This window comes from Halichondria panicea, chromosome 17 (genome assembly GCF_963675165.1).
Source record: "Halichondria panicea chromosome 17, odHalPani1.1, whole genome shotgun sequence".
Lineage (NCBI taxonomy): Eukaryota > Metazoa > Porifera > Demospongiae > Suberitida > Halichondriidae > Halichondria > Halichondria panicea.
The window spans coordinates 894,161-921,130 of NC_087393.1; the positions used below are offsets into that span (position 1 = coordinate 894,161).

Below are 26,970 nucleotides of genomic sequence, written 5' to 3' on the forward strand. Positions count from 1 at the left end.
TTGTGGCTGGATTTAATCTAGCCTCGATCCCAGGCTGTACTTCAGGGGAGGCTGGATTTAATCACGCTGTGTATTGCATTTTGTGAAAATCTCCATAGTGCATATTAAATGAACAGTATAGTTATATTATATTGGTTTGCATTGCTGCATCTGTGCACAAATTAATAAATGACAACATGAGGGGTTAAACATAAAACAATTTGCATTATAAAAACTAAGTGAAAATTTTGAAGTGGAAGAATTCAGGTTGAAAGAGAACACCAATTAACGTACATGTATATACAGTTCACATTTAAACAACAACAAAAAACAATCAAATATTAGATACTAACTGGACAGTCCAAGTTCTAACAGAGCCTTCTCATCCGACTGTACCAGTATTCCATTATGGTCGAGAAACGATCCGATATCGTTCCCAGGGGTCAGACCATTCAGCGAGGGGTTGGACGCCTTCATGAAATTGTTCCCTAAATGTCCGCTATTATCGTCCATAAATTGCATTTGAAACTGGTCTTGCGGTAGAGAACCTGGATTCGATTGAGAGCCAATATTTCCAAACACAGGTGAGAAGCCCCCCAGGCCGTTTCCAGCCGCCATATTCTCCAAATCGAGCCATCCAAGTTCGTTTCCGAGCATGACGTTTCCGGCCATGTTATAAGATCCGCTCCCGGCAGGTACATTTCTTGAGCCATCTTGACCAGGAATAGTGAGACATAGGTCTGAGCCAGTTAGCGTTTTCTGTAGTGAAGGGTTTTGGGAATTCAAAGCAGCTCCGAGCATGAGATTGTCGGAGCCTTGTCTTGGGGTGTGTTTTGTGGGACTTGTGTAGCTCAGGTGTGGGTGTGAGTTGAGTGTGTGATGGTGTGGGAGGGTGACGGGGTGAGACTGCGGCCCACCATGGAAACCTAAGTGTGTGTGTGGGGGGGGGGGGGGTTAGTGAGTGTATATGTGAGTGAACATTTTTTTAGCTTTAACTAGGATTGTAAATGCCTTATAACAAAAACAGGAAGATAGACAGACAAAAACGGAATTCCTTCATGTAAAGAATGTGCTACATGTAGCTGCACGCGTGAGCTCTATATTATCATGCACACATGTGTACAACATCTGTAAATACATTGAAAATGCAAAGCTACATCTGTAAGTATAGTTACTTTGTGGCTACACAGCCAATCCTTTGTTAGTGAAACTCGAAACTGTTAAAAATAATTATTAAGACTTCCTTTTACTTGTAATTACTTTAGCAAAACATAGATGCTCTTTAAACGAGGGTAAACACACATAAGCTAATCACAAGCAAATTCAGTAGCCCCCTCACCTGTACTGTCCCCCTTGATGATGTCCAGGAGGTCTGAGAAGCTTTCCCCCGTATCCATAGCCATATCCATGTCCATCATTATACCGTCCTGTGGTAGATTGTTCATGTCTCCGCCCACCACCTCCGAGTCAAACGACGCACTACTGTATGGGGGGAGGTAGACACATTTAGAGAACAATATTAACGCACAATACATGAGGATAGCATTTGGTAAAGAGTGTTCCTAAGGTTGTACAAATTAAGGTACTCAAGTAGGAAAAGGGTCATTAAACTAGATAACATATAATACACCACCTACGCACACACGAGAACATACCTATGTTGCAGCTGTCCTAGTTGAGGATGTGGCCCTGTCAGACTGATTGACCTTTGAACTGAAGCTTCGTAACTGGGAGGGTTCATCGGGTGAACTTTGACATTCATGCTGTCAGGAACCGGCATCTGTCCAGGTCTAAGCGGGTCTTGGATCCGAGCCATCATTTCCGAGGTCAGACCAGATGCTACCACAGTGTTGTTATTACCCATTAGGGAATTCTCAAAGTGTGCCACACTCGTTGTTATCATATTCATCGGGGTACTTGGAACCAGAAACGTGTCATGTGATCTCTGAGATATGAGTCCATTGCTTGTAGTTGCCAGGGACGACGGTGTCGTGTTGCCGTGGACAATGGTAGTAGCAACTGTTGAATCATCCATCATCTCAGCCAGATCGTTCGAAGTTAGCGGACTAGAGGGTAGAGACCGTGCGGATTTGTCTCCTTGCATCTGTACTTTGCCCTCGTTTCCTCGATGCGATAGAGTGCCTCGATCTTTCTGATGGATAGATTGCTGATAAGTGGGTGGAGCTTGAGACGGGTACGAGGGCAGCTTGATGGCAACAAGTTCGTTCAAATCCGGACAGGGGGCTAGTGATTTGGCGCCCATAGATCCTTTCTGACTGATGTAATTGCGTTTCTTTTGTTGTAACATTTCTTCAAACTCATGCTGTAGTGTTGAGGCCGGGAAAACTTCGGGGAGCATGGCAGGCATTGATTCGACTCTCATGGGTGGGTTGGTACTATGGTGCTTTAGACTTGTGTAAGAATGACTATGATGTAATCCGCCATTGTGCTGGTCTGAGGGGAACGTGAACACAGGGGAGTTTGTGGGAGACGAGGGAGACAATGTGAGAGGGTTGGAATCCACTGAGGAGGCAGTACCGAGACTAAAGGCTTGTCGTCGACTATCTTTCGAGGAGTTGTCAGGGAGAGCTCTAGTGGGCAGCTGACGTTTGTTTGCGTCCAATAGCCTATCAACAAGTTCTGCTTTCTTGCCTGACACTATTAAGCCCAGTTCTTTGCAGGCAGCTTTCAAATCGCTCACTTTGAGGTCGTCAAATCGAACGCTCGAAACGTTCTGTTTGTTGGGCATCTCAACGCTGATGACTTGTGGTAGTTGCGGGATCACACTGAGTTGCTTAGGTAGACTGATGGGCATTTCTCCAGCTGCAGTGCTCACTGGTATACCAGCCTTCACAGCTGCTAGGGCAAGGCTCTTCTGCTCTTTGGAGAGCGAGTTAAACAAATCAGGCAACTTTTGCATCACAGCTCCATTCTGTTGCATTACTTGAAGCTGAAGATACAGCTGCTGTTGCTGAAGGAGCAAATCGTACGGATTGTTAGATTTGGGAAGGGCTTTTGGAGTCTGTTTTCCTCCCTTGGGGGTGCTCTTAGTAGGAGGTACATATTCGTGGTAGCGAAGTTTTCGATATTTCTGTTGCTTCTGTTGCTTTTTTCTAGTTTGGCTCGGAGAAGGGGCTTTCCCTATACCGGATGACATAATCCCTGCAGTATGTGCGGCATTGTAAGAACCCATAGTGCTGGGGGGGTAAGTGGAGTTGAACCCGCGAGGGGACGGTATGGGGGGCGATCGATCTTCGTACGCATCTCCAAAGGAATTTGACGGACTGAGAGAAGAGTCGCTCATCTTGCGTCTGTGTGCTTCCAAAGAGAGCGGTGATGCAAGGTCTTTAGTGGGGCTAACATAACCGGTGTTCAATTGACTCGAGGTGGGGGCTGACGTGGCGATGGAGTGCCTCTGTAGCACAGGCTTGTGTTCAGACTCGCTGGCTGTTCGCTGCAGAGCAATGGAGGGGATGTCTTGGGACTGGCCACTTCCATCATCGTCGTGTGAGAATTTTTCGACATTTTCAATCACTGTGGCAAGCTCAGGTTCAAGAATTCGATCTTTGATGAGTTGAATGGGGCCAGGACGATTAGCAAGTTTTTCGTTTAGGGAATCGACTTTTTTGTTTTTCATCAGCTGGACTTGCTTGGCTTGTAAGCCCGGGTCAATATTCATAAACAAATCTGTGTGTGTGTGTGTGAGTGTGAGTGTGAGTGAGTGAGTGTGTGTGTGGGCAGTGGGAGTGTGAGTGAGTGTGAGTGAGTGGGCGGTGGGAGTGTGAGTGAGTGGGCGGTGGGAGTGTGAGTGAGTGTGTGGGTGGGGGAGGTTTACAAAACTACAAAATGACTATGTTAGTACATAAACTCCGACCACAAGTGGACTCCACCACTATACATAATTATCAAATTAAGCTAATTGAATAAAGAAGGGAGTCTTCCACCACCCACCCACCACCAGTGTGGGGGCACCCAAAAGTGGTGAATGTGTACATTCTTACATCAATGGCAATACAACCTCCTAACATGTCTCTACAAGCTCACAATGAACTGTACATGCAGTGTGTACATTACAAGCTATAAACATAAAAATCCAAGAGAACGTGGCTAGAAGCCTATAGAAGCTGTTAGCTTTCGTCGCATTGCAACCGTTGAGCAGTTACAGCTGGAACAGACACACAGACAGACAGACAGACAGACAGACAGACACACAGTCAGCTTTACCGTATCCCTCGTGCGGCTACGCCTCGAGGCATAATTATAGCCTCAGGGAGTACACATAATTGTACAAGTACTCTAGCTGCACTGTAGGTGTGAGCACAGTGAAAACTGACCTGGTAGGATGTTAAGCTGCTGCAGATCAGTTCTATCAGGACGATTGCGGAGCTTCTTCTGAAGATTGTCAGCATTCTGTGTGTGGAAGGAGGGGGGAATGACATGATCACCTGATGTATATATATGCAGTAGGATGTATAGAGAAATCTTACACAAACATACGTGTAGTCATGTTTCAAGGAAGTCATTGTTCCAATACACACATGTTAGGAGGTAATCATACCTCATTGTCAATGAGCCTTTCAAAGGACCAAATATGAGCCAAAAACAAAAATTATAAACAAGCAATTACCGTTCACATTCAAAGTCTTATTTGTACGAGGTAATGCACTGAGACTCACAATACATGCACGCGTACATATATGCTAGCAGGTCTTGATAGTATAATGATTACATGAACCTACCTTAGCTCTTTGCAGCTGCTGGGTTTGGGTGAATAGTTTTGGGGCCGTCGGTAGAGACAGAGCTGTGTGTGTGTGAGTGTGTGTGTGTGTGTGTGTGAGGGTGTGTGTGTGTGTGTGTGTGTGTGCTCGGGTGTGTGTGTACAGTACATACGATACGTCACTATTTGTTTATACACAGCACTTGGCCAGGTCACCACTCAGACATAGCTAGCTGTCCAAAAAATCACTCCTTCTAGTCAAGAAATGCTAATTTCTACTCAAGAATGCTAGAACAATACATCTCCATGGTTTTATGATAGCTAGCTGGGGCAGTACAGTACGTGTAAGTGTCTTATCAACCATCTACATGTACGTACACTCTTTGCTGTATATTGCAAATAGCACGAGCTTGTAGTAAGGGACACAGTTCAGTGCACAATTTCAATTCCAATATAAACACTACATCACTAAAACAAGCCTATAATAGGATCGTTTGAAACTAGTGTACGAAATCATTGAGCAGAAAATGGCAGGTACTCATTTGGGATTAACATAATCGACCAGCTGCTTCTAAGATGGTCGGCCACAAAACCGAACCAGTGCCATACAACCCGTAAAAGGCCTACAAAATGTAAGTCTGCAGTTGTATGCAAGTGGTACAAAATTGAGAGGTTTCCAAGGCTACTATACACCCAGCCACAGCTGTACACTGTACCGTAACACAAGCTAATGTCAATTGAGGTGTATTCCCAGCCAGCAATAAATATCCATTTCCTAACTCTACCCACGAACTAAAGCCGGAGCACTTGTACTAGCTCAGTTGATGCACTGAAAGAGGCCATTCAACTCAAAGCAAACCCAGACCCAAAAAGAGATCTAGTGAAATTAAACCACACCAAAAACATAATTAAATGTATTTTATAAACATGGATTGATGAGTGCCTGTATCTAATTTCCAACGGTTTTATGGATTAGCTTACAGCAAGAAAGGCGGGCATCAGTTTAAGTTTCACTGCTCAAGTTACAGCTAAAAATTATAAGTACACACACCATAACATGTAATAGAGGTTAGAAATGCACTACTGCAATCAGAGAAGATATCAAGTAATACAGGTGACAGAATTCTGACACCAATTAATACACTAATTTTTCACATTTACTGGATAATTAATCTTTCTTTGTGGATGTCAAACAGGCTAGGGGGTTGTATATCATTACACTGCATGTTAAGATGTTGCTACTGAAACAATTACAAAACACTCTAATGAAATTAAGGACAAGGCTTCAATGAACTCAATGCAATTAAGTGAACAGATCTGGCCAAAATATGACCACAGTAGCCATCCTGGCTCTCTTAGCAACCACTGTAGACTACCCAAAGGTCGAAGTACGTAATAGACTGTGAGAAGATAAGAACCATCAAACGGCCATTAGATACAGCTGTGAAATCTAGCACAATACAGCATAGTGATTTAATTAATTATTATAACAATAATTATATCCACACAAAACAATACAGTACACACTCAATTATTGGAAGCGGCTGTTTCGTGCAGAGGAGTCAAACGTACAAAATGTATCATATAACACGAACAATAAGAGAGTAATTTCAGGGGCAGCTGTCATTAGAGTCTTTAATGTGGTCTGCTAGCACACCACACAAGACATATTGACTGTCCATCAATTAGCCCATGTAACGGATGGGTAGACAAACAACAATATAACATTATACACCCACACACTATATTATGTGAATCCTTAAAGCCTGGCTAGTACGTCTCGACCACTTCATTCAGCAGCTGGACGTATAGTTATTATAGTCGTTTTGTTATATCTTTTTGATGACTTCTTGTCCCCATATAATTATAGGAGTCGCCGAGCTCCCGGGAACAGTATAGCCATGCAGGCCTTATAGAATATCCTATCATGTAGTTCGTGTAGTTCACATGCTATTCAGATATTGTTCCACACCCACATACAGCTAATACCATTGACAGACTAGACTAGAGCCCTACACAAAGAGCTATTCTAATTATAGTATTTGGAAAAATAGGATTGTTGCCAAACAGTCCTTGAGGTTAGAGCTCCACATATTCCCACACTGGCTGCATGCATATACACCTACATTGTGATTGGAATGGCCTCAGGCTATGCCCTGCAACAATGTGATTTGGATTGGCCTCAGGCTACACTCAGCAGTGAATATCTATCTACACAGTGCCATGGAAATGTGGGCCCCAGGCACCTATCATTAGCTGGGAGCTTTGCCTAACTGGGTCCTAATGTCATTACGCTGGCCACAGTGCCAACTAGTGGTCAACATTGTAAGGCGTATTATAGAGTCACCTTCACCAGCAAACAAACCAGGCCATACATTAATCAATCTCAAAAACCATAGATTAGATTAAGGAGAAAAAGTCTATCAATACCCAGTGTATGAAAGTATAACTTGCACTGATGTCACCTGCACTCCCTAAGGCCATTGACTAGTGCACGTATCACAGAGCTAGCACACATTCCTGACCATGTAACTCACAGTGTAAGGGAAGTGGCTCACACTACCCTAAAGGGACGAACACAATCGGAAACAACAAGCACAGCTGTTGAACTAAGACCACATACACACACAAGTGTAGACTATCTCTCTACTATAGAGTACATGCAGCTACTGTATACGCAGCTATACTGCACACAGCTACTATTAGTACAACAACCAGTAGGTTGTACATAGGATTGACAGTGCAGTTGTGTGTGTTTTCAATTATTATTACACATTAATCTATACTCAGTACAGCTACTATAATTTATTCACAGCCATTAGTTAGTTAGTTGCAGGCAAATTAAAGGCCTGAGAGTCTTGAGACAGTTAATTAAATTAAATCAATACAATTATGCAATTACAGGAAAAGCTGGTGAAAATGCAAGTCACAATCAAATCAAAACATTACAAAATAACAGTTATGTATTGAGTAATTGAATGTGAAACAACCATATATATATAAGGCCATATACCTATACGATGTGATGGGACGGTTTATTGGTAAACAAGAGAAATACACGAGAGAGACCACCACAATAAAGGGGCTAGGTGAGGTAACACTAACAGAACAATACTATACCACTATACTCAACAATCCCATATTATATAGCTACTACAAACGCTCGCTCGACCTAACACAATAGAAAAGAGAACAGGTGCTCAACAAAACCAGGCCCCTCATCAGCTACTAAATCATGACATCACACAAATTAATTTATTAGAGGATAACAGCAGGAACTCTACTACTAAGGAAATACTAGCTTTTGAAGTGGCCACAAAACCCCGCTTTAAATTATACAGTACATTAGACAAGGTAGATTAATTGTGGACATAATTATCTATACAGTCAGGGATAACTCACGAGGTAGAATGTTCCTCTGGACGAGGTCTTGTCTCCCCACTCTGTGTCTGAGTCTCTTCTCGAGCTCTGCAATGGGAGAAAGCAACCATTGTTAGTGACAGAAATGAGAGGGCTCTTTACACAATATATCATACTGGAGAGTGGGGGAAAGAAAGGGGAGAGATTGGGGAAGGAAAGGGGAGACAGTGTATAGAGCTACACAACAGTATTGAACAGATACATTGAGCAACATTCAGCCAATGAGCATTGACAGCTGTGCTTACTGCTATGTTGCATGGTTACACAGAGGCCACCTCCAGCTACATGTACGAGGGACACATGACACCGATACATATAATTATGGGGGATGTATATAAACCTGCTGAGTGTATGGGTGCAGGTAGTTAGTGGTCACTAACGAGAGGGCACGAGGTAGCTGAGCCAACAAGCCTAACAGAACTGAAGCCAAATCTTCTGCAAACACCTGTCACTGGCCACAAAACCACTCACTTAGCGAGATCATTATAGCTACAATTATAATGTCAGTCTACAAAACCACTGATGGTTACCACTAGCTTCACTGTGATGAATGTTGCTTGTACAGAGCTATGGTCTATACAGTGGTAGTATATATATGAAATGCATGTTTCCAGGACATGCTTATGCAATGGGGTATGTCAATGGGGTATGTGTAGGGGTCGAAAACAGGTGCTAAGTGGAGCACAATACCCACAGAAATGAGACGGATCATTAATTCGAAATTAACACTTACAATATTCATTGTATGATTGAAAAGAAGTATCAGGTGTGACAAATAAAGCAATGGCCTGATTTTAAAGTATATTTACATAAAAAGATTCTGGGCAGTTTGAATTTTACACCACTTGAATTAGTAGACCACTTAACCACATGTACTACAACATGCCCCCAGGTTGTAGCTTAATAAGATACTACACACATAAAGCAAGATATAATTATGAGAACAAATTTTCAATTAGTGAATAATAACAATGAGCGGAAACAGTCACACCAGGAAAACAATACTAAATTACTCCCTAAAGACCACCATACACCAGGAAACTTTCAGGCAATTCATTGCCTACTATGGTTGTTGTCTGGAAGTTGCCTGGTCCATTGTAGGCAATAAATTGCCTGAAAGTTTCCTGGTGTATGGTGGTCTTTAGGGAGTAATTTCCCAATATCCCCCACTCCCTCTACCAGTAGTAGGGCTTAGTACAGTCCCTGTGTTACGGTCTCTCCTGGAGACAAAAAGGCTTATAAATAATACTTATTAGTGGGACTGTAACCTACAACACAGCACATAGGGACGTTGTGTATTTCCCATGTCACTCAATTAGCTTCTCTTTGTGTCTTAAGCTCTCCAATTATTCTAAGCAAATGTGTCCAAATATTAGATTAACCACACAACAAGTTGGTGCATCGCCAGCATTGTAATGCCGAGAATCATGAGTGATATAGGATGCTGACTAATAAACACTGTGAGTATTGTAATAATATCGATCGAGATAGTAGACTCTTACTTGCAGTATTGTAACGCCACAAGATAGCTGGGTCTTGCTAATAAACACTGCAGTATTGTAATACGTAGAGATAAACGAAAACACACCAACCTATTTCCGATAGCTATCATACAGAAAGTTTACACAACCTCTTTCAATCACCAGCTTCAATCACTGAAAAGCATGACTAGGATAGCTGTTGGAAGCCAAGGGGGGCCTCGTCTTTAATGGGCACGATGGGAACAATTTGATTAGTTAGTATCTAATTGAACACAATTTGATTTAAGTCAATACCTGTATCAACCACCATTGCCAAGCTACTGAACTAGCTACTATAGTACTCCTACAGTTGAGGCACCAGCTGCTGCATTTTACCATAGATAGAACAGTTCTATCTATTGATTTTACAGATGCAGGTATAGTTATTGCTCAGCAGACCAACTATGACCAATGATAATTATATACATTGGAAGCTAACTAGCCATTGCAGCTCTATGCAAACTAATGGATTCCATATTCTGCATAGCACAAATGCTCAGATATACATGCAAGCATAATTTATAATGTACAGGTTGTATATAATTATACCTAGGCTCCTGTGTAATAATTAACTAGTTACATGTGCAGTACAGTACATAGCCTTGTGCACAGCTACAGATTCTCTACATGCTGGTGTTCACTGCAGCTGTTCACTCTGCAGTATTTAATAGGGCCTACAGGCTAAGCTAGTCACACAACTAACCTAGTACAGTGCCACCATGGGGGGTCCTCATTTTAGTCACAGTGAGCTTGAATCCAGTGAGTATAGCAATCAATCTCTCCACCTATTAAACTGTTGCTGACTAGCTACTAATCACTCTTGGCTATTAGCTGTATATACAGTCAAGGCTGTGGTAAAATAGTTAGACAGACAGACAGGAAATACTAGGCACAGGATATAGCAGGGGTTGGACTTGAGAGTCGAGGCTTGTGGTCGAATAATGCATCTGCAGCAATAAGCACAATACTGTGCTGCCCCCACAATGCATCCACCATCGCTAGCTTTCGTGTAAATTCAAGTGTTACGAATCAGCCTAGTATGCATGTATGTAGACTATGTATGTATCATCGCCTACTGCAAATATTATGAGCCTACTCTGCCAATATGTAAACTGAATGACATTATGGCCACAAGTAATCACTACCAGCTACGTCAACAAGCACACACACCAGTGACAGTACACACACTAGCGCTAGACCAGAGCAATGGAACGCACCTTCCTCGATCATCGCCCTGTCTCTGGTCGTTACATCGACTGAGCTCTGAGGGGATGTGACAAAGTCAAGGAGGGGGTCCAGGAAGTCATGTAGGTCTGATGCAGCCATGGCTGAAGGGAAGGTGCGTGCAATCATGTGAGTGACATCTAAGCAACCAGACTTGTGTGTAGTGTAGTGATAATGACTGATTGCAAACTAGCTTTATTTACATTAGACTATTATTTTTATTTAGCAAGCCAATATTCATATCATGTCTTTATGCAGTTGGCAGACCTTGGTCACGATAGTAGAGTAGTAGATGACTTGTATAAAGGCTTGATAGAGGCTTCTATAGACTTTGATACTATGTACTGGCGAGTAGTATAGTATAAGCTAGCTAGCTAGCTATGTACGTACGTTGGCTTGATTGATGTGTCCTTTTAGAGATCTCCGTAAACTAGCCAATTAACATGATGTCACCTTGCTGACTCAGCATGTTTGTAGAAACTACTGACCCCCGGCCCTGTGCTGATATTAATAATATGCCTTCTTCAAGCAAGGATAACTGGTAAGGAGTCTATTATATAACACTTTAGGTATCCCACTGTACAATCTCTAGGCTTTCTGTAGATGTGTACTGTCTTTAATTAGTGATCAAACCATGAGATTACTGGATATGATACACACTCTTCCTATAATTATAGGTTGCGTAACTATGAGGCCCTGGTGGAGTTAGGGGCGCAGATCGGAGTCAAGATAAGAGAGAGAGATGCCGGCGGGTACGGGAAAAAGGTACAGTTATAATTACGGTGTTCCACATGTCTGCGTGTACGTGTGGCCCAGTACAGTGTATACGGTAATTATTTGGCAGGCTGCATTGAGGGGGGGGGCAAGGGGGATTATTCGCCCCCCCCCTAGGATCTGGCAGATTCAATTTGTACAGCTATAATTCTAATGACTTAGCCCCTCCTACATTTTAATTAGCCCCCCTTGATCCAAAGTCCTGGATGTAGCCCTGTTTGGTACATGTACTTGTACTTGTTGGAGATGATTGGCTAATATGCGTGAATGTGGTTATGGTGTAGAAACTACTAGAGTGTGGTTAGTTTATCTTTATTCCCCCAGCATGAGAGCTGTTGTATTCACTTGTGGACATATTTAATGCTTTGTATACAAGCTGCTTGGTTGGTATTCACCCAGTGAGTGATCCCATTGTGCTCTTCGACATGTGTACCGGTCTGTATACTGTATCTTAGGAGTGACCCCATTGTGCTCATCCACATGTGTTAAGAATAGCCACATTGTGCTTATGTGTACTGTGATAATGGAAACATATTGTACCTTGCTGTGTTGATAATGTCCACACAATACCTGGTTCATTTGCAAGCACAATAACGAGCTTCTATAGTTGAGCAATTATTTGCAAACCCTACGCCCTCAGGTGAGCTAGTACATGTAGTAGTATAAGTGCTTGTACATTGACAAGCTCAAGTTGAGCTATTATTTTTACAAGAAATTGTTCTTTTTACAAGCATTGTAAATCGCTGTGTTTGTTTGACTGGTTCGTAGGTTCCTTACTGTTACAAACTTTATACTTTATAACCATGTTCAGTAGACTCGCAAGCCGTCACTGTTGCAGGCGAACAGTAGACTGGTCAAACTCCGTGTTGAGACTCGTGTAAGGTTTGCCATGATATTTGTGGCAACTAACCGCATGCGGTTACCACAAGATCAATGATAGTGACGTTTCACTAGAAAACTCTACGTATCACATGCAGTATACTGACGTCACGAAAACCGCAGCCACTTAAAATATTTTCTGATATGCTGACTGTGCAACACGAGTCTCAACACAGAGTTTAACCAGTCTACTGTTTGCCTGCAACAGTGACGGCTTGTGAGTCTAATGTTCAGTGGGTGTAGAACTAGACAGTGTGGTTAGTTAATCTCAATCTCACTAAGTGCTTCCTTCCCATACGTGTGGGCGTTAGGTGCCCTTGTGTGGGTTTGTGGTGTGAGATGTGGTCAGTGTGCCTGCCGGTGTAGGGGTTGGTGCTCATTGCTACCATGTTAGGTTACTACTTCATGTGTGGTGGGCTATGTATGGTCGTTAATATATGAGACAATTGACTCTGTGCATTAGAGTGTCCTGATGAAGGGGAATACTCTAATTTTTTTCGACACTCTATTTCGTTGTGTCTATAAAGACGTTATTGTTCTCTGTTTCCGATATGGCCAATCGATTTCAAGTTTGGATTTCTTGACCACCGAATTCGTGTGTATCCGCCCGCCCACATGCACAAGTACATGTATATGTCATATACTATATAACAGTAGCTGTGTGTTTAATATGCTATTGTTTCCTCTATTATTTGTGATGATAGAATACGGAAATGTCTGAGTGCCAGTTTGTATTGGGCTTTCGACATGTGTCTATCTAAATCCCCCATGTACTTTGTCTGTATATTATTTTCCTCTTTCCTTCGCAGGCCAGCAGCACTATCAGCAAGTTGCTGTCTGAGTACCAACAGAAGTTGCAGTCTCTCAAAGGAGCTCTACACACGCTCTCCACCAACTACTCAATGTATCCTCATCATTATAGTGATGTAATTATGCACTCTGTGTGTGCGTGCATGTATACAGTGGCAACATTCAAGCGACTAATGAGATCACAAATATTTCTTTGTTCTTCTAACTGTTGCTAGACAGACCGCCCCCTGCCAAGTGGAGCCCCTTTATTATGAGGGGTTGTTTTGTTTCACAAACTGTACATTTGGGACTTGATAGCCTGGCCTTTATATCACTGTTGGCTTTCCTGAGGGGTGGCCAGTGAGGAAGAGTCCACTAGCTGTAATTTGTGTGCAGCTTTAATTCCTTCACCATTGACCAGCTCAGACCATGAGTACACTCGGAGAAAAGAGATGATCGAGGAGCTCGATGTAAAGTGAGTATAATAATTATATAATCAGTCGACTCAGGTCAATAATAATTATTGTTGATTATTTTTCACAGGTATGAACAGTTGAGCAAGTCACGACGGACAGGCTGGTCCACAAACACACCGAATGGGGGGAGCACTGAGCCATGGGAGGGGGGTGCTCCAGGTGCCGCCCAACGACTATCGATGGATGAGATTCGCCGTGAACAGCAAGAAATGATCACTGAGCAAGACCAAGGACTGGAGAACCTGTCCAAAGCTCTGCGTAGACAAGCCGAGATGGGGTTGGCCATGCAGGGCGAAATTACTGAGCACAATGGTGAGTCTTTCTTTAGCCTCGATCCCAGTCCCTTGTTCTCCCTTCCTTGCGGCCTGGAATCGAGGCTAGCCTTTCTTACACTATATACCTATACATGTACTGTCGGTTTGCGTGAGCCGTACATGTACTTGCTCTCACGTATACAGTGGAGCCGAGCCTAATATCTTTGTAGCAGACCGATTTGGGGAGCAATTTTTGGCTATTATAAGAGGTGGCCTTTTTGAGGGATTGTTTGTACACAAACTGCTCATTTGGAACCTGGCCTTTATATCGCAATTGGCCCTTCTTCAGGGGTGGTCATTAAGAGTGGTTCCACTGTATTGGCTACTGTGACCAATGTAATGTAATATATAGCCTTGAGCTTATACGCACATGTAGCAATGTGTTTATTGATTAAGGTAACTGTACCTCTGATCACTTTACACTGTAGATAGAAGTATGAGGCTTTGAGACTAATGATTGTGGTGATGGTTGTTGCTCCATGCAGCCCTGATTGACGAGATAGATGGTGCTGCCACCAAGACTGATGACAAGATACGCTTCCACACACGGAGGGTGGAGGAGGTACGGAGAAAAGACAGCTGCAAGTGTACCTGTGGTGAGTTACCAACGCAACGTGTCGGAATTAGTTGTAAAAATGAAGTTTCAGTTTTAAATGCCAACCTTACGTACAGCATTGCTACATTCACATCTAACCCCTCCACCCACACACTCTGGTTACTATTAGGTTACTACGCCATAACTGTACCTTTGTGTATACCACTCCTGATACCTTTGTGTATACCACACACAGCATCACTACATGCACAGCTAGTCTATTACCCCCCCCCCACACATACACACACACACTACAGCTCTGGTGTCTACCATTCTCCTGCTGTTACTGGCCATTATTGTCATTGCAGCCGTACCCTACGGGGGAAAGGGATAGCTCAATCGAACATTGTCTGTGTTTGTGTGTGCCATTATAAGTTAAATGTTCACTCTTATTGTGTTTATCCATGTCAATTACAGTGTTGATGTAGATCTAATGGATATTGAGTGTACTTGGAAAAGAGCGTGTTAGGTATTTGCTAGAATTAAGAGCGAGCAGGCAGCAGCATGCCAGGATGGACAAGGTGAAGGTGAACAAAGGGACTAAAGTACCAGTGGACCAAACTAAACAGCGACCAGGCTCAGCCAAGAAACCATCTCGTAAGATTATAGAGTATCTAGGTACACAGTTATATAAACACTGGCTAGCAATGTCCTCTTGTTTCTCTGTTAGACTCTCGTCGTAAGAGACCTCCGAAACGTCTTTCCCAGCGGCCCAACGATGTGTACATCAATCGTTCCTCCCAGTTTGCAGGGCAGCTGTCTCGTTGCAAGAGGATTTTCGATCAAGGGTACATGTGTGTGTGTGTGTGTGTGTGTGTGTGCGCAGTGTATAGTTGTGGATGGATAGAATTGTGTCCACTGCTCGCATTACTAGCTCAAATGGAAAGCTCACTTAAACTGTATGTGTCTTGGTTATATATAGTATTATGTATTGTGTGTGTGATGCTATAGCCATTACTGACCCTCCCCCTCAGGTTCCAAGAGGTAACGGTACATGGTCTAGGTGCTGCGATCCATCGAGCTATCAATCTGTCGTTGCAGCTGCGAGAGAACTACACCCTCTCCACTCACACCACCACCTCCACCGTGCAGCTGGTGGACGACCTGGAGCCATTGACAGATGTATGTGAGTGGGTAATGGTCTTCTCATTAACTTCCTACAACTGGCCTGCCTATTTTGAAGCAATCTTGGGTTCCTACAGCAAGATGAATGTGAACATATGCTATTTACATTATTATGCCTCGAGGCGTAGCCGCGCGAGGGATACGGTATAGCTGACTGTGTGTCTGTTCCAACTGTTACTGCTCAATAGTTGTAATGTGACGAAAACTAACAGCTTCTATAGGCTTCTAGCCACGTTCTCTTGGATTGTGATTCGTGGATTAGCAAACTAAAGCTTCTTTCTCGAGTTATGGCTAGTTTGACTCACATTAAAGGCTGTTGCAGTCTCTTCAGAATCTTTCATAGCATTATCTGTTCTGTTCGCACAAAGTTTCTTATAAGTTAGTCTTGCACTAAAGCGCTAGCTTTTTGTTAGCTACAAAAGTCAGAAAAGAGCTGTAAAACTAGCTATACTATAGCAGCCATTGACCTTGCAGACACACCCCTTATTTCTGTGTACGTAATGTGCATGCGCGCTCTCCCCCACGTGTGAGAGAATAAGATCCAGATCAGATCCAGGGTTTCATCTAGGATAAAAAATTTGGGGGGGAAGATTTGATTTTTTAGACATAAAATGTTTAGCTACGCTCACTTTTGTGATTACATGCTTAGTCTAACGCATCACTACCTTATAGCAAGAGTGCATAAGAAGAGAAGAGTGTCGAACTACTGATACTTCTACACAAACACTGTGCACAAAGTAACATGACTCGCACGTGATAAAGTATTGTAAATTTACTAGTAATCTTCTAGTAAATGTTAACCGTCACGTTTTTAGGGGTGTGGTTATCGAACAATTCATTGTTTAATGTTCGCGTTCAACGTTCAGAGCTTGTGGAGCTGCTCACTGCACACTGATACGAGACGATCTCTTCACAAAAATTATATAAATGAGACAATAGTTGAGTTGATCCTCTTCACTTGCACTCTTTACTCACTATTAACAACTTCTGTGCGTTGCGTAATTATGCGCAAACGTCATTGCGAGTTGCTCACGTGCAATTGACAGGATGTCATGTTACTTTGTGCACAGTGTTTGTGTAGAAGTATCAGTAGTTCAAAACTCTTCTCTTCTTATGCACTCTTGCTTATAGTTAATCACATGAACTAAATGTGATGATGCCATGTAGTACTGATGTGATGATGTCATTTTTCTACAACATTTTGGGGGGGGAAGGTTCACCCCAGCCCCCCCCCCCCCACTAGATGAAACCGAAGGCCTGAGATCCTTCTGGCAGAATCATCTTTTTCTTGAGGGCCTGGTAAGCTACCATATACTGTAACAATAGATATAACAATATGCATGTACACAAGTCTTTTCTTCTCATCTTCTCAGTTATGATAGATATAAATATGCACTGAACTCCAGATTCTGGAAGAATCCTTTCTTGAGGCCACAAAACACTACAATGATACCATAACAACATTAGATGTATGTAATTACTTTTTATTCTCAGTGGAGGCTAACTTTAATGTAAAATTCATTACAAAACACTCTTGAGCGAAAGCATAACATGGCGACAGGCATTAGCACAGTGCAGCTTGCAACACTCGTTGTTATTTGTTATGGTAAATATGTATTAGTAATTATTGCACGAGTGATTATGCAATAACTGCGTGGGAGAAGCATAATTATATAAAATTATAGTTATAATGAGATTCATGCATTCTGTATTCCTTATTTTGATACCACAAAAAAGTGAGTTGTAGGAACAATATAAAAGACATCATTCCAACTTTCGTCCAAGCTTTCCTGTGCAAATATATGGCATATTGCACTGCAGTAACTTCGATGTGTACCTGGCTTCACTGTGCAATATGCCATATATTTGCACTGTGGTTTCTTTGATCTTTTGCTCAAACATGCAACAAATGACCCAATAAAGGATGGCCAGGAAACGAACAATTATGTGATGAAGTCTAGGACCTTAGCTGTACAAGATTACTGTTTTATTACTCTAACCATTACCCACTATAACAATTTGCTGTTCTATTAATCACCACAAACCCACCACCTTATGTTATTTTGGGTATGTTGTAGCTTGGTCATTCACCTACACATTGGTATCAGCACCATTTCTTAGAAATGTTCCAATCGAAAGATATTTACATTTAAGTACAGCTACTCACAAATTTGTGGTAATCTACTGGATGCACTGTATTATATAGGTGATGTATCAACCAATCCAAGTGTGGGTGATGTAATCTACTTTCTTGATAGATTACGTTACCTACGCTTGGATTGGTCAGTGTGCAAATTCCAAGCTTGTGACAGATACAGGAAGTCACGTTACTCTCTGCATACATCTGATGTACAGTATGCCTACGTTCGATACTCTCTTCTTTATCATAATTTATACTCTTGCTTATACATAAGTCACCCTATTATATATAGGTGATATACTTATACATAAGTCACCCTCTTATATAGGTGATGTGCTTATATCCCTTTACTGGTCAAATTGTTGTAAATTTTACAACAACAATCTGGGAGGGAGCGTGCTATCAACTTGTGAATGTTGCATGATATTGGATTCTGTGGCAGATTGGATAGTGTCATGAATGCGATTATCCTTTGAAGTTCTGCTGAGCTGTTGAATTAGGACACGTGGACAATTATACACAATAGATTCATTATATCAAATGTGTGGTCGCCTGCAACTAATAATAACACTTCACTAAATCATTATGTGGGAACAAACAACTAAGCCGCCGTTAGCTGGAAGGGCGTGGGGAGAACACTGGGTCACTCTATAATTATACACAGTTGCAGTTATACATGTATACGTAGAACATGTTCATATTCATGAATGAAAATGTAGCCTTTTGTAAAAATTACGTGCTGCTGATATTCCTACTATTCACTAATATATACGTTTTGGCCTAAGGCTAACTAACACGATGTCACTGTTATCTCGGTCTCCTAAACTCGGTTGTACTGGCCTTGAGCTATCATCACTTGAGCCACTACGAACCTGACCGATGCAACGATTCTGTCTCCTGTCGCCATGATTGGAAAATTATCAGGGTCCCCGGTTTCTGTGGCAACCAGATACTTCCCGTTGCTAGCTCGCATAACAATCACTCCCGGACCATTTATATCCACAGTAAATTTGCTTGTTGGTTCAATCGTATCGCTCGAAACCACAATTTCGTCGGTGCTGCTCTTGTAATTAGCGTACTTTCCGTTGTCTGTTTTGAACGAGTAGGTACCGTCAGAATTTGAAACAACCGCCAACTGGCAATATCCGTCAGCCACTATCTTGTCAGCTTCAAGACGATCTCCATGTCTTGCGATTCGGCTGACATATTTCCCGTTGTAGGCTTGGAGGGTGATCCTGGACAGGGTGAGGGCCATTGTTGACCAGAGAGACTTTGAGAAGAGTTCTTGGTTGTGATCTGATGCTTTTTGTCAATTGTCAATTTTCACTGGCTTTATATATAATTGGATATACTCCATCCTATAGTTTACAATCACCAAAGAATGCATGGTTAGCTTCCTCTGTGTCTGAGTGCTCTTCAGAATAATTAGCGTGTAATTTTCGAGGGTTATTATGTGGTTTTCGTGGTTGAATCATTGAGCACGAATATTTTACCCACGAATGAAATGAAGCTATTGTTATGGTGCCCTTGTGTGGGTTTGTGGTGTGAGATGTGGTCAGTGTGCCTGCCTGTGTAGGGGTTGGTACTCATTGCTACCATGTTAGGTTACTACTTCATGTGTGGTGGACGAGGTATGGTCGTTAATATATGAGACAATTGACTCTGTACATTAGAGTGTCCTGATGAAAGGGAAACACTCTAATTTTTTTTCGACACTCTATTTCGCTGTGTCTATAATTATAGATGTTATTGTACTCTGTTTCCGATATGGCCAATTGATTTCAAGTTTGGATTTCTTGACCACCGAATTCGTGTGTATCCGCCCGCATGTATGCACAGTACATGTATATGTCATATACTATATAACATGCGGCTGTGTGTTTAATATGCTATTGTTTCCTCTATTATTTGTGATGATAAATGTCTGAGCACCAGTGTGTATTGGGCTTTCGACATGTGTCTATCTAAATCCCCCACGTACTTTGTCTGTATATTATTTTCCTCTTTCCTTCGCAGGCCAGCAGCACCATCAGCAAGTTGCTGTCTGAGTACCAACAGTCTCTCAACATCATTATAGTGATGTAATCATGCACTCTGTGTGTGCGTGCGTGCGTGTATACAGTGGCAGCATTCAAGTGACTAATGAGATCACAAATATTTCTTTGTTCTTCTTACTGTTGCTAGACAGACCGCCCCCTGCCAAGTGGAGCCCCTTTATTATGAGGGGTTGTTTTGTTTCACAAACTGTACATTTGGGACTTGATAGCCTGGCCTTTATATCACTGTTGACCTTTCCTGAGGGGTGGCCAGTAAGGGAGAGTCCACTAGCTGTAATTTGTGTCCCGCTTTAATTCCTTCACCATTGACCAGCTCAGACGATGAGTACACTCGGAGAAAAGAGATGATCGAGGAGCTCGATGTAAAGTGAGTATAATAATTATATAATCAGTCGACTCAGGTCAATAATAATTATTGTTGATTATTTTTCACAGGTATGAACAGTTGAGCAAGTCACGACGGACAGGCTGGTCCACAAACACACCGAATGGGGGGAGCACTGAGCCATGGGAGGGGGGTGCTCCAGGCACCGCCCAACGACTATCGATGGATGAGATTCGCCGTGAACAGCAAGAAATGATCACTGAGCAAGACCAAGGACTGGAGAACCTGTCCAAGGCTCTGCGTAGACAAGCCGAGATGGGGCTGGCCATGCAGGGCGAAATTACTGAGCACAATGGTGAGTCTTTCTTTTGCCTCGATCCCAGTTCTCCCTTCCTTACGGCCTGGAATCGAGGCTAGCTTTTCTTACACTATATAATCATCTCATGTACTGTCGGTTTGCGTGAGCCGTACATGTACTTGCTCTCACGTATACAGTGGAGCCGAGCCTAATATCTTTTTAGCAGACCGATTTGGGGAGCAATTTTTGGCTATTATAAGAGGTGGCCTTTTTGAGGGATTGTTTGTACACAAACTGCTCATTTGGAACCTGGCCTTTATATCGCAATTGGCCCTTCTTCAGGGGTGGCCATTAAAAGTAGTTCCACTGTATAGGCTACTGTGACCAATGTAATGTAATATATAGCCTTGAGCTTATACGCACATGTAGCAATGTGTTTATTGATTAAGGTAACTGTACCTCTGATCACTTTACACTGGAGACTAATGATCGTGGTGGTTGTTGCTCCATGCAGCCCTGATTGACGAGATAGATGGTGCTGCCACCAAGACTGATGACAAGATACGCTTCCACACACGGAGGGTGGAGGAGGTACGGAGAAAAGACAGCTGCAAGTGCACTTGTGGTGAGTTACCAGCGCAACGTGTCGGTAAAAATGAAATTTCATGCTTTTAGTTTGGAATGCTAGCTAGGCCAACCTTACGTACAGCATTGCTACATGCACATCTAATCCTACCACCCACACACTCTGGTTACTATTAGGTTACTATGCCATAACTGTACCTTTACCACCAGGAGTATTCATGCACTCCTGATACCACACACAGCATCACTACATGCACAGCTAGTCTATTAACCCCCCCCCCCCCCACACACACACACTCTGGTGTCGGTTAGGCTCTACGTACAACTGTACCTTTGTGTATACCACACACAGCATCACTACATGCACAGCTAGTCTATTACCCCCCCCCCCCCCCACACACACACACTACAGCTCTGGTGTCCACCATTCTCCTGCTGTTACTGGCCATTATTGTCATTGCAGCCGTACCCTACGGGGAAAGGGATAGCTCAATCGAACATTGTCTGTGTTTGTGTGTGCCATTATAAGTTAAATGTTCACTCTTATTGTGTTTATCCATGTCAATTACAGTGTTGATGTAGATCTAATGGATATTGAGTGTACTTGGAAAAGAGCATGTTAGCTATTTGCTAGAATTAAGAGCGAGCAGGCAGCGCACAGCATGGACAAGGTGAAGTCGAAGGTGAACGAAGGGACTAAAGTACCAGTGGACCAAACTAAACAGCGACCAGGCTCAGCCAAGAAACCATCTCGTAAGATTATAGAGTATCTAGGTACACAATTATATAAACACTGGCTAGCAATGTCCTCTTGTTTCTCTATTAGACTCTCGTCGTAAGAGACCTCCGAAACGTCTTTCCCAGCGGCCCAACGATGTGTACATCAATCGTTCCTCCCAGTTTGCAGGGCAGCTGTCTCGTTGCAAGAGGCTTTTCGATCAGGGGTACGTACATGTGTGTGTGTGTGTTGTGTGCGCGCATAGATACTATACATTTATGGTGTGTGGGTGTGTACAGTGTTATTTATAGTTGTGGGTGGATAGAATTGTGTCCACTGCTCGCATTACTAGCTCACTTAAATTGTGTGTGTCTTGGTTATAGTAATGTATTGTGTGTGTGATGCTATAGCCATTACTGACCCTCCCCCTCAGGTTCCAAGAGGTAACGGTACATGGTCTAGGTGCTGCAATCCATCGAGCTATCAATCTGTCGTTGCAGCTGCGAGAGAACTACACCCTCTCCACTCACACCACCACCTCCACTGTGCAGCTGGTGGACGACCTGGAGCCATTGACAGATGTACGTGAGTGGGTAATGGTCTTCTCATTAACTTCCTACAACTGGCCTGCCTAGTTGTTTTTTGAAGCATTACTACAGCAAGAAATGAAATATGAATGTGCACATAATTATGCTACATTATTGCTGTTATTTGTTACGGTAAAATATAAATTATATATAATTATGCAAAATTCTGTATAATATTGTTATGTTGCAGGATGTTGACTATCAGACTCAGTCGAGGCCCAGTTCTGCCATTCACATTCGACTCTCTCGACTCTCCCCACCACCCACACCACCCTCACTTCCTACACCACCCTCACACCCTACACCATCCTCACACCTTACATCATTCTCACACCCTACACCACCCTCACACCCACCATCTTCACTCCCTACATCATCCTCACTTCCTACACCATCCTCACACCCTACACCATCCTCACAAACTGCACAGCCCTCACAGTCGTCAACAAAGCAGAGTGGGCGGAGAAAGAGCTCAGGAAGCAAGAGTTCTGGTGGCAAAAGTTCAGACAGAAGCTCCAAAAGTAAAGACTACACAGCTAGAACTTTGTGATACATGCAGCTTGTTGTTATTATTATTATTATTATGCACTTATTAATTTTACTAATTGTATTATATGAATTTTGTGATTTGTATAATTATAGAGGTGTTATGTGGGACATGTGTTCTTTATAATTATTTGAGACCATGAAGATTTGCATGTATATTATTATTCCAGGGAACTTGTATAGTGCTGGGGGCCTGGACTATGCCTGCACCAAAATTTAGATGGACTCATTACTGCATGGTTTTATGACAGTTGAAAGTGACGGATAATTATGATTTTAAACAGACATTGAGTGGTGTACTGGTGTACCAATTAACTACACTCCAATTAACTTCAGTACATGTGGGACATGTACAACCAATATATAACTAAATTAATATTAATGGGTTCTGTTCTGCGAAGAAAAATGATTTCGTGTTTCACCGTGAGTTCTTTGAGAAGAAGCCATCTTGTTTTTGTGTCTGTCTGTAGTCGTAGTAGTCTCTGCCATTCACAAACTTGGCCGCATGAAGCACTAGGACAATGATCTGTATAAGGAGTACATAAGTGTGGTGTGACTGCATTGAGGTATGTGTGACTATAATATTATTATTTAATTATACAGTGAAATCTATCCTTGGGCAGACTAAACAATGGATGTATTAAAGAGGTGACTGCTAGACACAGGTCGAAACACATGCTATGGATACTTAGAAGCATATTGACCTTAATTGCTGTATTATAGATATAGAGTGTGACTCATGTATAGGGGGCCACAGTAGACTGCTTTTGTCAAGTTCACATTATTTTATTACAACGGTACATGTACGCTTGTCTGTAACCGGCTAAAATACAAGTAATAAATGAATGCACTGCTTTGCACTTACCAGCGCTATGATTATGAGAATTGCAAACACCAGTGATACACAGAAGGCCAGTCCAGTGGTGAGTGCCTGAGGGAGGTTCATTAATAGTACCGATATTATACAGTATGCACGTGTCCTTACCGTTGGACAAGCTTGTTCTAAAACTTGGCCACAGATCTCGTACCTATTGAACCCTATTATAGACACAAAGAAGTCATCAATCAAACAAATCATTTCATGGTCGTATGCAGTTAAGTGCTCTGAATGTACACTGTACATGTTTGGGTTCTTCAAAGCATGCATGCAGCAGCATAATTATTAATGCATGTCTTCGAGCACTTCTAATGGTGGCATTTCTGAGCACTCTGCCTAAATTCTAAATTAGTGTTTGTTTGTTCACCAGAATCCACATATGTGACACAAGCATCGCGAGCCTCTGGGCAAGTGATGAGCCATTGAAGGTAGAAACTTAACACTCCTCCCAACCCAATGGAGATTATTAGCCATACCAGTATCAGGACAAACGTGGTAGCCATTACCTGCATGTGTGTGTGCGTGTGTGTGTGTGTGTGTGGTGTGTGTGTGTGTGTGTGTGTGTGTGTGTGTGTGTGTGTGTGTGTGTGTGTGTGTGTGTGTGTGAACGTGTTGGTATTGACAGGTGTACTCTTGGTATTTAGTAGAAATGCTTCTAACATCTTAGTGAGGGATGGTGAACTTTGCAATAGCTAGACACGTTCCAGTAAAATCATTCGGGTGTGTCTATGTGCTATAAGTGTTCTTGGCAGCGATCAATAGCCGCCCGACAAGATCACAATAAGCAAGAGGTGTAGGGAGTGTTCAATGCCCGCCTAAGTGGAGTCTAGTGTTTGCATTAGAGTCTACATTGCATATTTCCTATACATTATGCGTGCAACTTAATTTCGAACATGAGTGTCACAGCGCCTAATGCATATACCAAGTAATCACCGTGAAAGCTTTCACATAAGACATACGGTAAACATTAACATTATACAGAGCATGCATATGTACACATGTGAGTAGATGTAGAGAGTGTAAGTATAGACTTACTGCAATATTGAGGCAGTAAGATCTGACACAACACTTGACAGCACCGTGAAACAGTATGTCACGGATATAGCCTGTGATGCAGTAGCTGGAAATAGTGAACAACACCAGAGGCACAATCGTCAGCACCACAGCTATTCCCACCACTGGACCCATCACGTTCACTTCAGTCCTGCATGATGGAGGGAGGAGGAGGGCTAGTTGAGATCTACCCGACACAGTAACTTATATTAATTGTTGTGTACGCTTTGAATGCACGAACCGTGACTACTGCCGTGTCTGTTACCATGGCATGGTTGTCAAGTAATGCTAGTAGACAATGACCCACTGTAACACCCAACTATTGGCAGCCACAACAAGCTATGGACATCACTTTGAATGCATAGAACTCTGCATGGGAACGGCAAACTGTAGATAGTCGCAACTATTGAGGTAGGTGGGCGTTGAGGGGGCTGCTTGAGCTATGCATAGTATGCATGGGTTATAGAGACAATAATCATGTTTTTAAGGCTTTGCAGTTTCTAACCTGTTGTGATAGCCAAACTTACGTCAACTTACACCCCTACACAACAACTTGAGTAAATATGTGGTTCGATGTCAAAACAATAGATAACAATGTTGTCTGGAAAGTAGTTATGATTTAACTTGGAGGGAGAGAAAAAAGCACAGGAAACCAACTTTGAACCATATCCAGTGGGTTTAAAATTGAATTACCTATATCTTGTACTGAATTGCAGCAACAAAGATCCCAAGTACGTTATTGTTTACTGCAATCGGACTATCTCGATTTTACAAACATACACCTTGAGCAGAAATGTGCGATGGAACAAACTTTCTGTTTGCTGTTAGAAACCAACACTATTTTTATCACTTCCTATATTATAGTTTCATTTTGTACACAAGTTGGTCATGGTTTTGTAAACACATGAATCGTTTCTTTCCCAATTAATTAACAGGACGGAGATACTAAAGACTTCAACAAAGTGAGTCTCTTGTAAAACCTTTTAGCACAATCTCTATAGCACTGTAAAAAATGATGTGTGGTTTTCACGCAAAGTTGTCAGTTTTTGCCTGATATTTGCCACTATAGTTACGCACTTGCGTGAAAAAAACCACACATCATTTTTACAGTATGTGGAACCTCCGATAAAAGACCCTCCCAATAAAGTATTAGGACACTGTATCCTATAAGCAGAGTGCAACATTAACTTTCAATGTCAAGATAAAACAACCCAAAAAAGTAAAATAGACAAACTTACATTAGTCCCAAAATTTCCTTTATATATTCATGCTGAGGTTCCACTGTATTTATACTAAAAATGAAAATTGATAAATTAAAGTGGATCATTCTACTCCTAACTCGCTAAAGTCTACTGCTATTATAAATGCAGACTGTTTTACGGAGCCCACAATAACAATACTACATGCAGTCAAGCATTACCCATTCTGCAGTCCAGAGATATTGTTGAGCTGAGAGACTCCATAGAACCCAGTGATGAAAAATCCTCCGAGATTAATGGCAGTGAAGATGAATGCAACCAGTGTGGTGAAGGGGGTGCTGTAACAGCAGCTCTTGCAGCACTCCTCACCTGCATTGCATGCAGAGGCGTTATGAAGCAAGTTAGCACAATTATGCATGACTACCCAGTGTAGACACTTGGATCATAGAAATTCCTAGCTACTTTACTACACATGCAATAGACATCAACTGCGGCACAAACAGCTACTATTACACACAAGCTAGCATTATAATGCACTTACAATCAAAAGGCATAATTTTCTGAAGCCAGTGTTTAGTTCTTTCTTCTATAGTCTCTCTTGTTCTGTACACAATCAACAACTCTAGTCACTCAGGAGTCTTGCCAAGCCACAGTGTGCACAGTGCCATTACAAAACTTCCGGGACACACCTTAGCCACACACTAAAAATGGGCTATCTCGTAGATTGAAAGTATAGAAATCTGATCTTCTGTTGTTGCAACTAAACTTGTCTC

General features: G+C 42.3%; 6 protein-coding genes across 12 annotated transcripts; 4 read left to right on the forward strand and 2 right to left on the reverse strand.

Moving 5' to 3' along the window:
* Positions 1-98: 98 nt before the first annotated feature.
* Positions 99-11,286, reverse strand: LOC135351031 (myocardin-like). Of its 3 annotated transcripts, none has more exons than XM_064549929.1 (8): positions 11,251-11,286; positions 10,854-10,964; positions 8,099-8,164; positions 4,719-4,780; positions 4,314-4,389; positions 1,635-3,666; positions 1,319-1,461; positions 99-905 (listed from the first exon to the last, which is right to left on the reverse strand). In XM_064549929.1, exons 2-8 carry the CDS (start codon positions 10,960-10,962, stop codon positions 328-330), a joined length of 3,066 nt encoding a protein of 1,021 aa, XP_064405999.1. In that variant the 5' UTR covers positions 10,963-10,964; positions 11,251-11,286; the 3' UTR covers positions 99-327. The 3 variants fall into 3 exon arrangements, with proteins under 3 accessions (XP_064405999.1, XP_064405998.1, XP_064406000.1); XM_064549928.1 differs by having other exon boundaries at positions 11,128-11,270; XM_064549930.1 differs by lacking the exon at positions 11,251-11,286 and adding an exon at positions 10,340-10,583.
* Positions 11,250-21,809, forward strand: LOC135351043 (syntaxin-8-like). 2 transcript variants are annotated; one of them, XM_064549944.1, is made up of 8 exons: positions 11,250-11,401; positions 11,538-11,625; positions 13,323-13,417; positions 13,724-13,777; positions 13,846-14,090; positions 14,578-14,688; positions 14,945-15,046; positions 21,723-21,809. In XM_064549944.1, the coding sequence occupies exons 1-7, from the start codon at positions 11,328-11,330 to the stop codon at positions 15,019-15,021; spliced, it is 744 nt and encodes a 247-aa protein (XP_064406014.1). In that variant the 5' UTR covers positions 11,250-11,327; the 3' UTR covers positions 15,022-15,046; positions 21,723-21,809. The 2 variants fall into 2 exon arrangements, with proteins under 2 accessions (XP_064406014.1, XP_064406013.1); XM_064549943.1 differs by lacking the exon at positions 21,723-21,809 and having other exon boundaries at positions 14,945-15,125.
* Positions 15,147-20,110, forward strand: LOC135351051 (ribonuclease P protein subunit p20-like). Of its 4 annotated transcripts, none has more exons than XM_064549951.1 (5): positions 15,147-15,284; positions 15,358-15,475; positions 15,662-15,813; positions 17,056-17,111; positions 19,969-20,110. In XM_064549951.1, the coding sequence occupies exons 1-5, from the start codon at positions 15,200-15,202 to the stop codon at positions 20,035-20,037; spliced, it is 480 nt and encodes a 159-aa protein (XP_064406021.1). In that variant the 5' UTR covers positions 15,147-15,199; the 3' UTR covers positions 20,038-20,110. The 4 variants fall into 4 exon arrangements, with proteins under 4 accessions (XP_064406021.1, XP_064406024.1, XP_064406023.1 ...); XM_064549954.1 differs by having other exon boundaries at positions 15,662-15,809; XM_064549953.1 differs by lacking the exon at positions 17,056-17,111.
* On the forward strand, positions 20,236-21,809 carry LOC135351050 (syntaxin-8-like). The gene is made up of 4 exons (XM_064549950.1): positions 20,236-20,376; positions 20,445-20,689; positions 21,147-21,257; positions 21,630-21,809. Exons 1-4 carry the CDS (start codon positions 20,354-20,356, stop codon positions 21,743-21,745), a joined length of 495 nt encoding a protein of 164 aa, XP_064406020.1. The 5' UTR covers positions 20,236-20,353; the 3' UTR covers positions 21,746-21,809.
* Positions 21,810-21,828: 19 nt separating this feature from the next.
* LOC135351044 (ribonuclease P protein subunit p20-like) lies at positions 21,829-23,212 on the forward strand. The gene is made up of 4 exons (XM_064549945.1): positions 21,829-21,970; positions 22,044-22,161; positions 22,369-22,516; positions 22,713-23,212. The coding sequence occupies exons 1-4, from the start codon at positions 21,880-21,882 to the stop codon at positions 23,070-23,072; spliced, it is 717 nt and encodes a 238-aa protein (XP_064406015.1). The 5' UTR covers positions 21,829-21,879; the 3' UTR covers positions 23,073-23,212.
* Positions 23,213-23,319: 107 nt separating this feature from the next.
* LOC135351046 (uncharacterized) lies at positions 23,320-26,893 on the reverse strand. The gene is made up of 7 exons (XM_064549946.1): positions 26,739-26,893; positions 26,419-26,566; positions 24,981-25,149; positions 24,313-24,451; positions 24,054-24,106; positions 23,934-23,999; positions 23,320-23,594 (listed from the first exon to the last, which is right to left on the reverse strand). Exons 1-7 carry the CDS (start codon positions 26,749-26,751, stop codon positions 23,487-23,489), a joined length of 696 nt encoding a protein of 231 aa, XP_064406016.1. The 5' UTR covers positions 26,752-26,893; the 3' UTR covers positions 23,320-23,486.
* Positions 26,894-26,970: the final 77 nt, after the last annotated feature.